The 15,940-nt window shown below is 36.4% G+C and overlaps 1 protein-coding gene across 2 annotated transcripts in view; it reads left to right on the top strand.

The window, feature by feature from the left end:
• Window positions 1-15,940, top strand: part of scn12aa (sodium channel, voltage gated, type XII, alpha a) — an 85,254-nt gene that overhangs the window by 52,619 nt on the left and 16,695 nt on the right. For both annotated transcript variants that reach the window (XM_079612766.1, XM_079612765.1), the window contains exons 12-17: window positions 1,201-1,551; window positions 2,408-2,537; window positions 3,345-3,583; window positions 4,879-5,052; window positions 6,968-7,324; window positions 14,806-15,228. In XM_079612766.1, the coding sequence (XP_079468892.1) occupies window positions 1,201-1,551; window positions 2,408-2,537; window positions 3,345-3,583; window positions 4,879-5,052; window positions 6,968-7,324; window positions 14,806-15,228 (1,674 nt within the window). The remainder of the gene's footprint in view (window positions 1-1,200; window positions 1,552-2,407; window positions 2,538-3,344; window positions 3,584-4,878; window positions 5,053-6,967; window positions 7,325-14,805; window positions 15,229-15,940) is intronic.

The following is a 15,940-nucleotide window of genomic DNA, read 5'->3' as shown; positions in this document are numbered from 1 at the left end:
TTCAGAAAGTATTAAAATATGCAGATTTGCTGCTCAAGAAACATTTATGATTATTATCAATGTTGAAAACAGTTTTTGCTTCTTTTTCTTTTTGTGGAAACCATGATAAAAAAAATCCCCCAAGATTCTTTGATTAAATGCAAATCTTTAATATTTGACAATACTGTTTTACTGCATTATTGATAATATAAATGCAGCCTTGGTGAGCAGAAGTTTTCTTTCAAAAACATTCAAACATATGAATTATTCCAACCTTTTGACCTTTAGTCAAAACTTTCCCCGTTTTTGGGGTAGGATCTTTCTTTTTTTTAAATAGAAGTTAATACTTTTATTCAGCAAGGATGCATTACATTGATTCAAGTGACAGTAAAAACATTTATAATGTTACAAAATATTAATATTTCAAATAAATGCTTTTCTTTTGATCTTTCTATTCGTCAAAGAATCCTGAAAAAAAAAGATCAGTTTACACAAAAATATTAAGCAGCGACATTGATAATAATAAGAACTATTATTAATAATTGATTACAAATATTAATTAATTGCAAATCATCATATTAGAATGGTTTCTGAAGGATCATGTGACACTGGAGTAATGATGCTGAAAATTCAGCTTTGATCACAGCAATAAATTACATTTGAAAATATATTCAAATAGAAAACAGTTATTTTAAATTGTAATAATATTTCACAATATTACAGTTTTTTTTTTTTACTGTATTTTTTAGCAAATAAATGCAGCCTTTAAGTGTAAGACACTTAAAAAAATTCTTAATTATTCCACAATTTTGACTGCCGGTGTACTGTACATAAAAAAATGATTTAAAAGTTTATAGAAAAATAAATAGCGCACTTAATCTTATTACATTTTAAATATAAAAATAGCACATTCACTGTAAAAAAATATTTTCATGATTTGTTATCACAACTTTTTATCCTTTGTCAAATCAACTTCGATAACTAATGTGTGAAGATAACATACTATTTTGAGTTTCTGTTTATTAAACCATTCTTCTTCATTGTATTGACTCAAATTTTTTATTACAACGAACTAAAAATTTTAAGGTAACTTGCTTATTTAAGTTAAACCAACATTTTTTTTTTACAGTGCACATAAAACTGCTTCTGTCTTGCTATATGAATGTCTTATATCATCTGCCTATTCTTCAGTAATCTCTCTTTCAAACTCTTGTCCTCCAGCCAGCTCACCCTCTGCTAGCCACTCTCTCCTCTCATCCTCTGAGCACCCGTCATGGAAGCCAACTCAGTATCTTTACCTTCCGGCCGCGCAACAGTTCAGAGGCCGACTTTGCAGACGACGAGCACAGCATCCATGACGCCGGCCGGAGCCGAGCGGGCTCTATGGCGACTCCGTGGCACAAGCGCCGTACGGGCAGCATCAGGAGTCACTCCTCACAGGTGTTCACTCCCACCCTCACTCTCAACGGCAGACTCAACCTTTCTTTGGACCAGAACGGCATCACCAGCATCGGCCTGCACACCCCAACCTCTTTCCCAGCGTTCAGTATGGAGCAGGTCAAGGAGGGCACGGTATGGTCTTATCTGCATCACACCAGATTTACATTGATTAAAAACCTGTATGTTTGTCCTCCAAAGAGCACATAAGTAGTTTTCGAGGAGAATGTCCAGACACATTTATCCAATTTAATTTTGATGGAAAAGAGTAGAGTTGATGGGTTTTGTCCCACAAGTTAGTGAGGAATGCATTGCAACAATCTCAGTGAAATAATAATTTAATGCTGAAAAAAATCAATTAAAAAAGTTAAATCTAATTAAAAATGGACTGTTTTAACCAATATTAAAACATGTTTGTGAGGAATGTTTCAAATCGGTGACTTGTATAGCGCTTTTCACAATACGCATTGATTCAAAGCAGTGTGATGGCAAACAGTAATCATTTTACAGAAAATCATGATGTAATTTTTATAATGTCTTAATATTTTCATGTCTTATAGATGCATTTAGCAGATTAGAGCTGGGACGGAAATATAGTTAACATTTTGTGATGATACAAGCATTCAGGCAGTTGAGATTTGCTTCATAGAATATATTGCTTTATGTGAGTGTACTATATGTATGCGGATAAATATGAGTACAATAACTGGAGACAATATAGTTACATTTTGCAATGAACATAAAAAAAATAAAAAAAAATCAGGCTACACAATAGGCCTATATACTGCTTTCCATTAGTGTACTGTATGTACGATAAAGTTGGATATAGTACGTATCCAACTTTAAATATTTCGCTGGTTGATAAAATGGTTTACATGTTTCATCAAAATAACAATCAAGCAGTTGAGATTTGCTATAGTCTCAGCGCTTATGCTGCTTTAGAAGGAAGTTCACTAGGATTTGATGTTTTGATGTTCATTTTGATTGACAGGAGTCATTGTGTCAGACTGAACAGACCTCGGCAGATGCCAAGCTGACCGTCGACATGCAGGAGGAAGGCCCGCCCCCTCCCAGGAAGAGAGGACTGAGCTCTGTCAGCTTCTTCAGCGACGCCATGGACGGTGTGATGGACTCAAATTATTATTATTGACATGCTGTAAAAAAAATAGACGTAGATGTAAGAGTATCAATGTGGATATCAGTTAAGATCAGTAGATCATTGAATCTCAGAAGAATTCGATGAGAAATGTTTGAGTTCATGTTGAGATCTCCAACTTTTGTTTGCAGACTGGTATCTTGACAAATCTTAGCACAGTTTGAGACCGTTGAACTCTCTTCTGAAACACTTTCTCATGAGACAAATAGTGATTTAATCTCACTGCCCTCAAGGAGAAACAATTTATCTATTAAAAGATGATGAAAAAGATAATGATTTTACCTTAAATGCCTAAAATATCAGCTATCAGCTTAAAGGAACACTCCACTTTTTTTAAAAATAGGCTCATTTCCAACTCCCCTTACACAGTTTTACCGTTTTCTAATCCATTCAGCCGATCTCCGGGTCTGGCGGTAGCACTTTTAGCATAGCTTAGCATAGATCATAGAATCATTGCGCTGCTGGTACGGCAGCAGTTCCTTGATTATTATGCAGGAATGAGAGTATAGTTCCTAGTCATATTGGCCTAGAAAATCACAACTTTTCATTTTCTGTTGATCTTAGTACACAATGTAACTACAGAAGAGTCAAGTTTTAAATAGGAAAAATATCTTTGAGAGAGATGCTAACGGTCTAATCAGATTCAATGATCTATGCTAAGCTGTGCTAAAAGTGCCACCGCCAGACCCGGAGATCGGCTGGATTCGAAAACGTTTTCTTTAACGTCTTAATGTTACTTACAGTATTTATTGTTTTCCATCTCTTCTCTTAGAACTTGAAGAGGCCCATCAGAAATGTCCTCCATGCTGGTATGAATTTGCGAAGAAGTACCTGATTTGGACATGTTCTCCAGCCTGGCTGAGAGTGAAGGACGCACTTAAAGTCATGGTGATGGACCCCTTCCTGGACCTTGCGATTACCATTTGCATTGTTCTCAACACATTGTTCATGGCACTGGAGCACTATCCCATGACTGATGAATTCAACAGCATGCTGAGTGTTGGAAACCTGGTGAGGACGATTACAGTAAAAGTGGCGCTCTTAAAAACTTGGTTTGTTTGAGCATCTCAACCAGCCCTGTTTCTTTGCTTCTTCTGCATCTGTAGAGTTAAACTACTGGCCAACAGTACCAAGGCTGCATTTATTTGAGTAAAAAATACAGTAAAAATTTTAATATTGTGAAATATTATTACAATTTAAAATAACTGTTTTGTAAGTGAATATATGTTAAAATGCAATTTATTAGTGTAATTTCAAAACAAAATTTTCAGCATTATTCCTTCAGAAATCATTCTAATATTCTGATTTGATGCTTGTGCGCTAAATTGGAATATCAGAATAAAATTTTTTTTTTGGAATAAAACATTTGCGAATAAGGCATGTGTTTCTATCCCATGTGTTCAAGAGAACAGAATTGTTGTTTCCTAGGAAATTGGCTCAAAATATCTGTAATAAAAATGGAAGTTGCTGCAATCGGGGAAGCTACTGTGTACATCATAAGTGACTAGCGTCTCAGAGCGTGCAGACGAAGCGCATTAAACGCTATCATGCTCTCTTGCGTTCGGATGCTGGTGTTTGGGGACGCAATCATGCAAGACACCACTGGGAGGGAGTTAAACTAAATCAGACTTTGGCTCAGGAATTTCAGAATGACTAAACAAACTTTTGAGATGCTGTGCAATGATTAGTTCACTGGATTTATTTGGTAAATGTTTATGCACGTCGACGTCGTCTTATCGGATAAGGAAAATGTATCTGCCTCAATTGAGTGCATACGTTTTTTATGCTTATTTTTTTAATTTTTGCACAACTTGGTGTTTCCATTCATTTTTTTATGCGATATCCCAAAATGCACATAAAAATAAGTGGACTAAACTATATTTAGTGAAAACTGAAGATGTATTTTTTTGGCGTTTTTGCCTTTTATTAGGACAGTAGCTAGACAGGAAGTGAGAGAGAGAGGGGTGACAGTATCGGGAAAGGTCCACGAGCCGGGACTCGAACTCAGGTCGCCCAAAGCACAACGGCGCTACATGTCGGCGCACTTGCCCACGAGGCTATTGGCGCCAACAAAACTGTTACAGTTTTTGTTCAGGATTCGTTGATGAATAAAAAGTTCAGAAGAACAGCATTTATTATATTTATTCACAATATTATTGTTTTGACTATATTTTTGGTCAAATAAATGCAGCCTTGGCAAGCATGGACATCTTTCAAAAACATTTAAAAAAAAATATATATATTATTCCAAACGTTTGACCTATAGAGTACAATTTTAAATGTAAAGTTTTGTTCTTGCTTACCAGGTGTTCACTGGAATCTTCACAGCGGAGATGATGCTGAAGATCTTCGCTCTGGATCCGTACTATTACTTTCAGCAAGGCTGGAACATCTTTGATGGAATTATCGTTAGTTTGAGTCTGATGGAGTTGGGCCTTTCCAATGTGGAGGGTCTGTCTGTCCTCCGCTCGTTCAGGCTGGTAAGTTTCAATCATGCTTGGAAATAGACATATTCAATTCTCTAGATTAGACAGCAGTGGATTGTCACATGGACAGTATATGAGACTGCCATAAGGAGACCTGTGCATATTTTTGAGCGAATCATTGAATCAGAATCAGAATTCAATTTGAATCAGTTAAAGGGGGAATTCACTGCTAGCAAAATTGGCTTTTGATATAACTTGGCTTATCTACGCTGTAGAGACAAAAAAAAAAAAAACTGCTATGCAACCAGAATACAGAGTTCACTTTTGCCTAAAACTTCAATACTCATAATACACTTTTGATTTTGGTGCCACCCCTCTGTCGATTTGATGTTAAAAAAAGCCCTGGAGCTGCGTAAAGTCCACCAGATGATACAAAATTATTTGTTTTGTGTCATCTGGTGGTATTTGCAGACAAATAATCAGGGATATCTGGGAGCAGGTAACATGAAGAAAGAATAAAAGTTTCATATTTTTCATTAAATATGCTACAGATATTGTTATATTAGATATACAGACAATAACAAAGCTGGCTGAAAATCAGCAAATTATCCATTAACTGTAGCAGACTATTTCAATTTATTCACACACACAAATGTTTAAATCAGAATCTCTGTTAAAGATCTGTCGTAACACTCACTCACATACTTATGGGTCTCAAGACATGGAAGGATCATGAAACTATGTCATTAGAAATCTTAATGGCCAACTAAAAAGCGCATTAAAATCATAAAGATGAAAGAAAATTTCAGTGTTATACTCAATTTTATATTGCCAGCTAAATGACTGTGAATATCATGAATATTCAATATATTGATTTGAATATTAGTATCATTAAGAGATGACAGCTTTGAAAAAAAGAAGAAAAAAAAAGCGTTATAGATTTACACAATTCAGATTTGCATTATCCCAAAACCAAAAATGGGCATAATTTCACGCTTGATCTTGATCCTTGGCTCTAAAACTGCCATCAGTTTCTGTACCTGTACTCTGTAATTACGGTAAGAGGCATAAGTGTATTTGACACGCACCGAATCCATTAGTGCAGATAGCCCATCGGAACATGTGTATTTATGTGATGAAAAACAGTACGCGTGACAAAGGTGGCAGAGTCCATCGGGACTTGTATGACCCCATGTGACCTCAAGCGTCTTACAATTCATTTACAGATTAAAGCTGCACAGTGCTTTTAACATCCCTTTATATTGTGATAGTAAAAACATTTGTTAAGCAGCGCTGTGTGTGTACATTAAAAATTTGACTTGTTCATAGCTTCACCCACATGTGCATATTTGGATGGGCAGTAATCCTTTATCCATTAGTGAGATTAAATATGTTCGAGTTGACATCTCAAAAAGTGGATTATAACTTTCTTTTAGTTCAACATCAGTCTCATTGCAAACTAAATATAGGTCATGCTTTAGCTCAAATAAAATGACCAGTTAGGTGAATTTACATGAGAAAATATGTATTTGATTGCCATACAAAATCTGATGGTTTGCAACATGATTATTAATTTAATATAATTTGAGAGACATTATAGAGGACAGCCAAAACATATCTTGGAATTTAACACAACACATTTTAACACACACAACACATTTTAACACACACAACACATTTAACACAACACATTTCGTGTTGCAATGCATTGACAACTTCTGATATCTGATGTATTTCTTGAGATATTCAAGGAGAAAAAAATGTATCCATCAAAACTTGATGGTCAAAAGTTTCTCTGTAGTGGTATAAAAAATAAAAGAGCTTAGCGACGGCAGCGGATACTGAAAGGCATTTTTTGGTCTGGAATCAAACAAGCATGATAAGACTAGAAATAATTTACTAAATTAATTAGGGTTATTTTTAACTTCATGTTAACTACATTGATATATGTTCTGCATTTTGTCCTCAGCTGAGAGTTTTTAAACTAGCAAAATCGTGGCCCACCCTCAACACGCTGATAAAGATCATCGGTAACTCCGTGGGTGCTTTGGGGAACCTGACGCTGGTCTTGGCCATCATCGTCTTCATCTTCGCTGTGGTTGGCATGCAGCTGTTTGGGAAAAACTATCAGGACTGCGTGTGCAAGATCAGCTATGACTGCACGCTTCCTCGCTGGCACATGAAGGACTTCTTCCACTCGTTCCTCATCGTCTTCAGGGTCTTGTGCGGGGAATGGATCGAGACCATGTGGGACTGTATGGAGGTGGCTGGACAGCCGCTTTGCATTCTGGTCTTCATGCTGGTCATGGTCATAGGGAACCTGGTGGTGAGTACGAACGAGAGCTGTGTTTTGCTCAGGTTACGATAATGAGATGCTGTGGAATACTTGATTCTGATTGGTCAATCACTCAGCAGTCTTTTTCTTCACACATAATAAATTAGTCTGGATTACAGTATGAAGATGTGATTAATCAGAGTGGGATTATCCATGTTCCTAATAAATGCAAATTATTATTCTTATCTAGTAATACTTTAAAGCAACTTGGTTCATAACAAATTAGCATAATTCCAGCCTATGGTCTTCATATAGGCAGAACGTAACGCGTCATAATCTGAAGACCACGCCCACCGGGGGACAATCCAACCGTCTCCATTGACTTTGCATTGCGAGAGGCTGCCTCCTTGTCATTTCTTGCTTCTAACAAAAGACAGAAAAATGCCTAAAAGCTGCTGTGTGACAAAGTGTACAGCAAACAAGCTACGAAACCCAGAAATACGTTTTTATAAGCTGTCGATCCCTAAAAACGAGCGTTTAAGGACTTAAAAGTGGATACAGGCTGGAACGAATGGGTAAATTGTGGGATCCTGACACTCAGTATGCACTAAAAATAAAGTTACGTGGGCAGTAAGTTAAACATTTGGTCACTGGTGAGTCAAATATCCAAATGTCAGTTTTATATATTATATTTCTGTAAGATAAGCTATCCTGTGTTGCCGATGACGTTCTCCTCCAGCGGGCGTACGTTAGTTCTCAGAGTAATGAGACACGTTACGCTCCGTCTCAACTGCCTGTATTCACTTTTAAGTCCTTAAACACTCGTTTTTTGGGGTCGACAGATAATAAAAACTTATTTCTGTTTTTTTTAGCTTGTTTGCTGTGCACCTTGTCACACAGCAGCTTTTAGGCATTTTTCTGCCTCTCACAATGCAAAGTCAATGGAGACGTTGAATTGTTCCCCCCCCCCCGGTGTGGTCGTGGCCTAAATACGATTTGTCTCTATTGGCTTCCCTCGAACAAGGTCTACTTTGGACCAATTACAGACTGTGCAGATAGACTGTGCTATCTGACCAATCAGAACAGAGTAGGCTCTCGGAAAGGAGGGGTTTAGAGCGACCGAATCCTTGATTGAACCGTTTTAGACACTGTGAGAAAAGAGCTGATGCTGCATTGTATAGTATGATGAGAAAATTAAAGTGTTTTTTTTTTTTTTACCTTGGATGCATGTAAACCTATTGTAGGGGATCTCAAAACAAAAATAGGAACCTTTAAAAGAGCATAATCGGGCCACCTAAATACTGCTTGTTTAAATAGTTATTGAATAAAGAGGAAGATAAAGGGGTAATTCCCCCATAAATGTAAATTTTTTGTTGACTAACCTCTTTTCCAAAACAGAAATGTCCAAGCTACTGTAATAAGAAAGTGAATGCATATTTTATACTGACAAGCTCCAAGGACAATGTTTAGGATATTTTATGGTATTTTTTGGAGAGTGGCAGAATAAATTACCACCCACCTTTGTTGTATGCCAAAAGCATGCAAAATGTTTGGGTAAATTATTCCTTTAAAGACAAACTTGAGAGAATGGATTTATGCACTGGCTAATTCAGGTGGTCAGTGACAGGACACAGAAACGCTGGCGTTTAAACTCAGGATTTCCTCTACCGAGATCGGATTATTATTGAAGTGATGGTGGGGTCATGATCGAATCGTTTATTTACTAGACAAACCAAAAACATCATGAGAAGAAACGCAGATCCCATACACAGAAGTTTTGCATCTTAAAACACTAAATTGCCATAAATTTGCAGAGCTCAGTTTGTATTATTTTTGAATCTCGAATTATCAACTAGATTCTGTGAGGTCTGGTTCATTATTCTTTGCAGTGAAATATATATTTTAGATAAACCATCATAATCTAAGAAAAATCTGATTGTGGGGATACATAAGATGGCATTAGAGAAATATTACTTAGGCCTAATTCTCCCAGATGTTCTTGATCCAGTCATGACCAAAAATACCTCCAAGAAATTAGGCTCTTTTCCCAGAAAATAAGACGCCACTAAGCTTTCCTTCCTAAGTTTTCCTGTTTTGACATGATGACTGTCCTAAAAGAAGACAGATGAGGTTTCAAAGAATGAAATTGCTGAGGTAACAAACGCAATTATTTTCAACCTCTATAAAATGGCTTTTAAAATAGTTAGCCAATAATCACAAACATTCAAAATCATTGGCAAAAGGTGTGGGAATCCTGGTTTACTGTGTTTGGCAGATTGTTAAACGAAGGAAACCTCTGGATAGATGCTATGTAGGGTGATGCAAGTGGAAACATGTCATTGAGGGATAGATATACAGTTGGTTTATTGGCTGTACATATATACAGTTGTTTGTGCACTAGAATACTTTTTGGAAAGACGTTTTCTATACTATTATTATTTGTTTATTTGAATAGGGACAGATACAAAAGAAACATAGATTATTACATAAAGAACAATCCGATGCCTGTATCACAGTGTTTATAGCCACGGCTAATTCGCAACACTTGTCCCTAGAAGAGCTTTTAACAGTTAAGATAATATAAGAGCGAAAGAGTAGAAAAGGTTTTACAGTGAATACAATAAAATGTCCATAACCCAGTTAACACCAAAAGGTAAGTGTAATAAATAAACACATTCACTGTAACTCACACAGATGAACACCTCACATACACACAGTTATACATCTCATTTGACATGATCACACTGCTGCTGCTGTATGAGCCAGGCTTTTGTTAGTTTTTTGAAGGTGGACAGTTTTTATATTTGTTGGAAGCCAGTTCCACAGATTGGCTCCTTTCACAGAAAAAACATTTTGAGCAAAAGATGTTTTACAAAATGAAACTTTACAATTTCCACATGTGGCAGCTCTTGTTGATCTGGAGGGTTCCAGCCTGTTCACATATTTACAAAGTGGCTCAGGTGCAAGTCCAGACAGACATTTAAAAAAACAACAACTATGTGTCTAAGATTAACAAAATTAACCAAGTTTAAGATTTTATGTTTACTTAAAATGTAACAGTGATGGAATCGAATAGGCTTTTTATCTAAAATGTTTAGGGCACGGTTATAAAGCCTCTCAATAGGCTTTAGGGTAGTTTGGCTAGTCTGGGACCAAACAGTGGTGCAGTACGACAGGTGGGACAGGATCATAGTGTTCAGAAAGACATGAGCACATTCAAATGTTAGACTGCTCCTAATCATTCTGAAACAGTTCATACTGGCCTTCATTTTTCTTGAGATGTTTTTAATATGACTTTTAAAATTTAGCTGAGAATCTAAAGTCACTCCTAAATATTTTTCTTGTTCTACCCGATCGATGAGTTCGCCATTCATTTTAATGTTAAGGTCATTTATTGTCCGAGGTCTTGTTATAGAAAAGCACACAGATTTAGTTTTCTTCAGATTAAGTGTTAAACAGGATTTGTTTAGCCAATTAAACACTTTCTCTAGACTTCTGGTCAGTGTACTGCCGATAACAACAGGGTCTTTGCCGGACACATAAACCACAGTGTCATCGGCATACATTTGAAGGCCAACTTCAGGACACACTTCAGGCAGCTCGTTCACATACAGGCTGAAGAGAACAGGCCCCAGTCTGGTTCCCTGAGGGATTCCGGTCTTAATTTTACATGGGGCAGATTTTACATGATCAATAACTACACATTGTTCTCGACCCTGTATGACTCAAACCACGATAATGCCTGGTGTGATGTGTTATAGGATGACAGTTTTGAAATAAGATGGCTATGGTTTACTGTATCGAATGCCCTCTTTAAGTCCAGGAATACTGCACCCACGATGTTTCCTTTATCAAGCGGCTGCACAATATTTTCCAGTAATGCGCAGATGGCTGATTCAGTAGAATGGTTCTGTCTGAAACCATACTGTTGGGGGTGTATATACTGATGTATTTCTAAATATTGAGTTAGCTGTTCTGAAACTATTTTTTCCAGTATTTTTGACATTACCGGAACTAGACTTATTGGTCGATAGTTACTAACGTCTGCGGTATTCCCGGACTTAAAGATGGGTTTAACCAGTGCCTTTTTCCAAGCATCTGGGAATATTCCAGTTTTAATAGAGACATTTATAATGTGGGTCAAAGGTTGAATAATAATTTGAGCATATTTTTTAAGGAAAGTTGCATCTATGTTGTAGTTGTCTTTGGATAAATTTGTATTCAGGTCTGAAATAGCTTTCAATACCACTGCCTGATCCACTTCTCTAATTTTAAAAGAATTCTCATTTGCTGATGACAATATGTTTAGGTTACTACTATTGGGCTCGCCATCTAAAAAGTTAGAAGCAAGATCTTGTACGGATTTAATAAAAAATTGATTAAAGCATTGGCAACTTGGATAGGGTCTGATATGTTTTTTTCTTCACATTTTAATTCATATGAATTATTTGTATTTGCATTAGGTTTAATTAGATTGTTTATTTGTTTCCACATTGCTTTACAATTTCCTTTAGCTTCAGTTAGAATTTTCATATAATAGTTTGCTTTCAAGTTGCGCAATTCTTTTACTACTTGATTTTCGTAAACCTTTAAATAACATCAGATCTGTGTCATATCTGGTTTTAAGATATGTTTTTAGAGCAAAATCTATTTTTTTAAGTAACTGTCGTACTGCATCACTTACCCATGCGTTCCTTTCTAATGATTGACACCAATTTACACAAAGTACAAACATTTGAACATACTGTACGTCTGTCCCTCAAAGTCATGTTTTGCTGAAATAATAGTGTAAACCCTGACTAGGAAAGAAATATCAGCACATTTGAGCCTTTATTATTTTACCCAGAAGTCCCCTGTTGTGTGTTGCTTGGAAACGCATTCAATAGGTCCACAGGCTTGTGCTTAAGCATACTTAAGTACACCGTTATCCTATTCTGGATTTTCACAATTGGCAACTTGTGTACTCTATAAATGTTGTAAAAAAAAGAAATAAATGACAGCTACAGAAGCAGCTGTTTGACATTGGTGATTCATTCACAATTCTTTTTAAAGCCGGGTAGAAGGGTAGAGAGCATGGACATGTACAATTGTGAGGCACTTTGTCCTTTCTGAAATACTAGACAGAAAAGGACAAACAAGCCTCACATCTCAAGTGGTGTGGATGATCTCTCAGTAAAGGTCTCAAATTAAAATCACTAAGATGTGGTCCAAAATGAACAAATGGCCATTTCTACAGAAAATGTGTCTTTTTTGGTGTTTGTTTCAATTTAATCACAGACCACACTTCACCGAACATCATTTTACAAAGTAAAATCTTAAATCTGAACTGGGTCTGAACTACAGCATAAAGTGTAAATTGAAATAATATTTTCTCAGCTATTGACCTGATTCGCAGAAGTGCCATCTTTGATTTTTAATGGGAATGAAAGTGAGGCTGTGAGGGATTTACATAGGCCTACATCTCTTCATGTTATACTGTTATACTGTGTATTTGGAAAGTGTTTTGCTGACCAAAAAAAAGTTGGGATGGTTGACCACTGATAATGACATTATATAGATCAGTGTGGTTGACTAGTTGTCCATCAACAACTGATGTGAAGTCGATTAGTTGCGGTTGTGTGAGAAGGATTTTAACAGTAACGAACTACTGTAAGTTTAAGCCCTCACGAGTGTGGCATTAAAGCGCGTCATTCCGCCTCAGAGATGCGCATGAAGCCATTTTCGGAGGACTTAAAGAGTTTTGTAGGGTTTGTATTATCCTATAATAAAATATTATAAATGTTTTTCTTAGTCTACACCAGGAGTCCGTAACAGCGGTTTAAAAACGAAATCGAAGCATAGAACGTTTACAAACACAGACCAATCAAGTTCGGCTACCTCAGCAACTTTACTTTTTAAAAAAAAGGATTTATTTTATTACACAATATAGCCTATATGCATATATTATTTTTTAGATATTAATTATAATTATGATGTTACTCATTCCAGATATCTTCACTGAAAAAGGAGCGGTATATTTTTACAAATGTTTACAGACTACACCAGACTCTGTTATGAAAATGAGTAGTTTTGACATGCCTGTCTAAAACCTTGAGCTATACATTTTTCAGTGAAACTGTGGCTTTTCGAGCTATCAAAAATACAAGGAGGCAGGATTGCTTCATGAAACCAAAAACAGGATTCGTATTTTAAATCTCAACTTCTGCATCGGAACAACGCATCAACCAAACTCTCCCGCTTCTTAAAGGATAATTCCGGTATTTAACACCTTGAGTCTATATTGTAGTTTGTTTTGGATGAACAAGTGTGGTAGACAACATTTTTTTGACAATGGTTCCTCTCTCGAGTTTTTGACTATAATAGAATTGGCCATGGACCCATTTAACATTGAAGTCAATGGGCATGTCCGAAAATGTCATTAAAACAGCCAATAATGTTCGTTTACAAAACTGTTAAACTCACCGAGTGGTTAGTGGTGTTCGTTGATGATTATAAACAATATATCGTCGCAATATATGATTCCAATCCGTTTATTTTGCTATAGTGGAACTATTTTTTCAACAATGGGATTTTACAAAATGACGAATAAAACACGACAGAAACTGTATTTCGCAACACTTTTTGTTTCTGGAACATCAACTAACATCACTAATCACTCGGTGAGTTGCACAGTTTTGAAAACTAATGTTAAAGGTTGTTTTAATGACATTTTCGGACATGCCCATTGACTCCAATGTTAAATGGGTCCATGGCCAATTCTATTATAGTCAAAAACTCGAGAGAGGAACCATTGTCAAAAAAATGTTGTCCACCACTCTTGTTCATCCAAAACAAACTACAATATAGACTCAAGGTGTTAAATACCGGAATTATCCTTTAAAGGGGACGTGTCAAAAATGCATGTGTGTGTCTATGTCGGTGATGTGTGATTATGTGTGCTTTATGGATCAGTGATGTGTGGGTTGCTTGTATCTGCCCCTACAAAACATAAAATAAGAATTTCATGTTCCTTGTTTCTAAATACCAGTTCACTTCTATCAAGCTTGAATCTGTTATCTGGAGGTTACCCCTCTGTAACACAATCCAGTGAGATCTGTCTGGGATTGAGAAGTCAGTTTGGGATTATCTTTTCTGTCTGATTAAAGGTCAGAGTGCAACTAATCAGGTTTCCATGACGGCCCATAAAGTGGCTCTTATAATAGACCAGACTGCAGGAAAAAAGCCTGTTATGAACATGGGACATTTTTTTTGTAAGCGGTTGACATTCCTGCAATAGAACAAGAGATTGGCACAGGAGGACTGCCATGGAAACAGTTGATGTAACTGAAGGTATTTAGATCAACAACTGCGCTCACAATATCATAGTCGGATATCAAGATTTACCATTTCAGTAAATGTACCGCTGTGCACAGCTGCAACATCAGAAAACACAATTATCTCACTCTAAAATAGTGTTGGGTCCACAATCATTGGCTAAAGTCCATCCCAAAACAAATAAATTTGCTTATCTGCATTCTTTGTTTCTCTCTTAGGTGTTGAATCTGTTTCTGGCCCTGTTGTTGAGCTCCTTCAGTTCTGATAACCTGGCTGCGCCCGATGAAGACGGAGAAATGAACAACCTCCAGATAGCCATCGCTCGAATCCAATCTGGTTTCTCTTGGCTGATGAACGCCATCAAAGACCTCTGCAATGGGAACCTGGCAGGGCACAGAGAGAAGCCCAAGGAGGCGCCGGCGCCCCCGAAGGAGAACCACGCTGAGTGCAACGGCGGTTTGGGAAGTTTAGGGCGGTATGGAGAGAAGATTGTTATTCCAGAAGGACAGGACAGTTACATGACCAATCCCAACCTCACCATCTGTGTGCCCATCGCACCAGGAGAATCAGACGTGGAATTTAATGAGGAGGAGGATGATGATGAAGACACAGTGTCATCAGAGGATGAAGAGCAGAAACCGGTGAGAGGTTATGAGATTTATTAATATTAGTGTTGGGAATTTGGTTCATTAGGTTCTTAAGGTTGTGTAGTCCGATTCAGAGTCGGTTCTTTTGGATTGGTCAAAACACTCTTGGTTGGTTAATTCGTTTTCTGATCCGCTCAGTGTTATATTAGTATTATTGAGATACAAAAGTTTTAGTAATTTTGTGCATTTTGGTATTTTGAGTAGTTTTATTTTTTTAAATATGCTTAATATATATATATTTTTTTATTCAGTTTGAGTTATTTTAGTTAAAATGAGAAATGGAGGCATTCTTTTTAGTTTATATTTTAATTTTAGTTTTAGTTATCTTTAATAACCCTGGATCTGACTTAAAGACATTATATGTTTTATAATTAATGAGTATTAATGAATACTTGACAAGAGTCTTTGTTTTTGGGGACAAACTATTTTTGCATTCTTAATTGTTAATGGAATTGTTTATAATAAAACCGGATTTATTTCACTTTTAGTTCTGTGAAATAGAACTGAAATTCAAAACCAGAATACTACAATTTATTTTGATTATGATCCCTAATTAGTAGCTTATACATCTGAACTTTTAAGAAATTACACCAACATTTTCAATTGGTATCACAAATTTGGACTTAACAATGGACAGGCAAGTTATTTTGCATATTGATATACAGTAATGCCATCTAACTTGCTTTTGCACTGTCTGGATTTCTAA

The sequence above is a fragment of the Phoxinus phoxinus genome (assembly GCF_949152265.1).
Source record: "Phoxinus phoxinus genome assembly, chromosome: 5".
NCBI lineage: Eukaryota > Metazoa > Chordata > Actinopteri > Cypriniformes > Leuciscidae > Phoxinus > Phoxinus phoxinus.
This window is presented reverse-complemented; position numbering and strand designations above follow the sequence as displayed.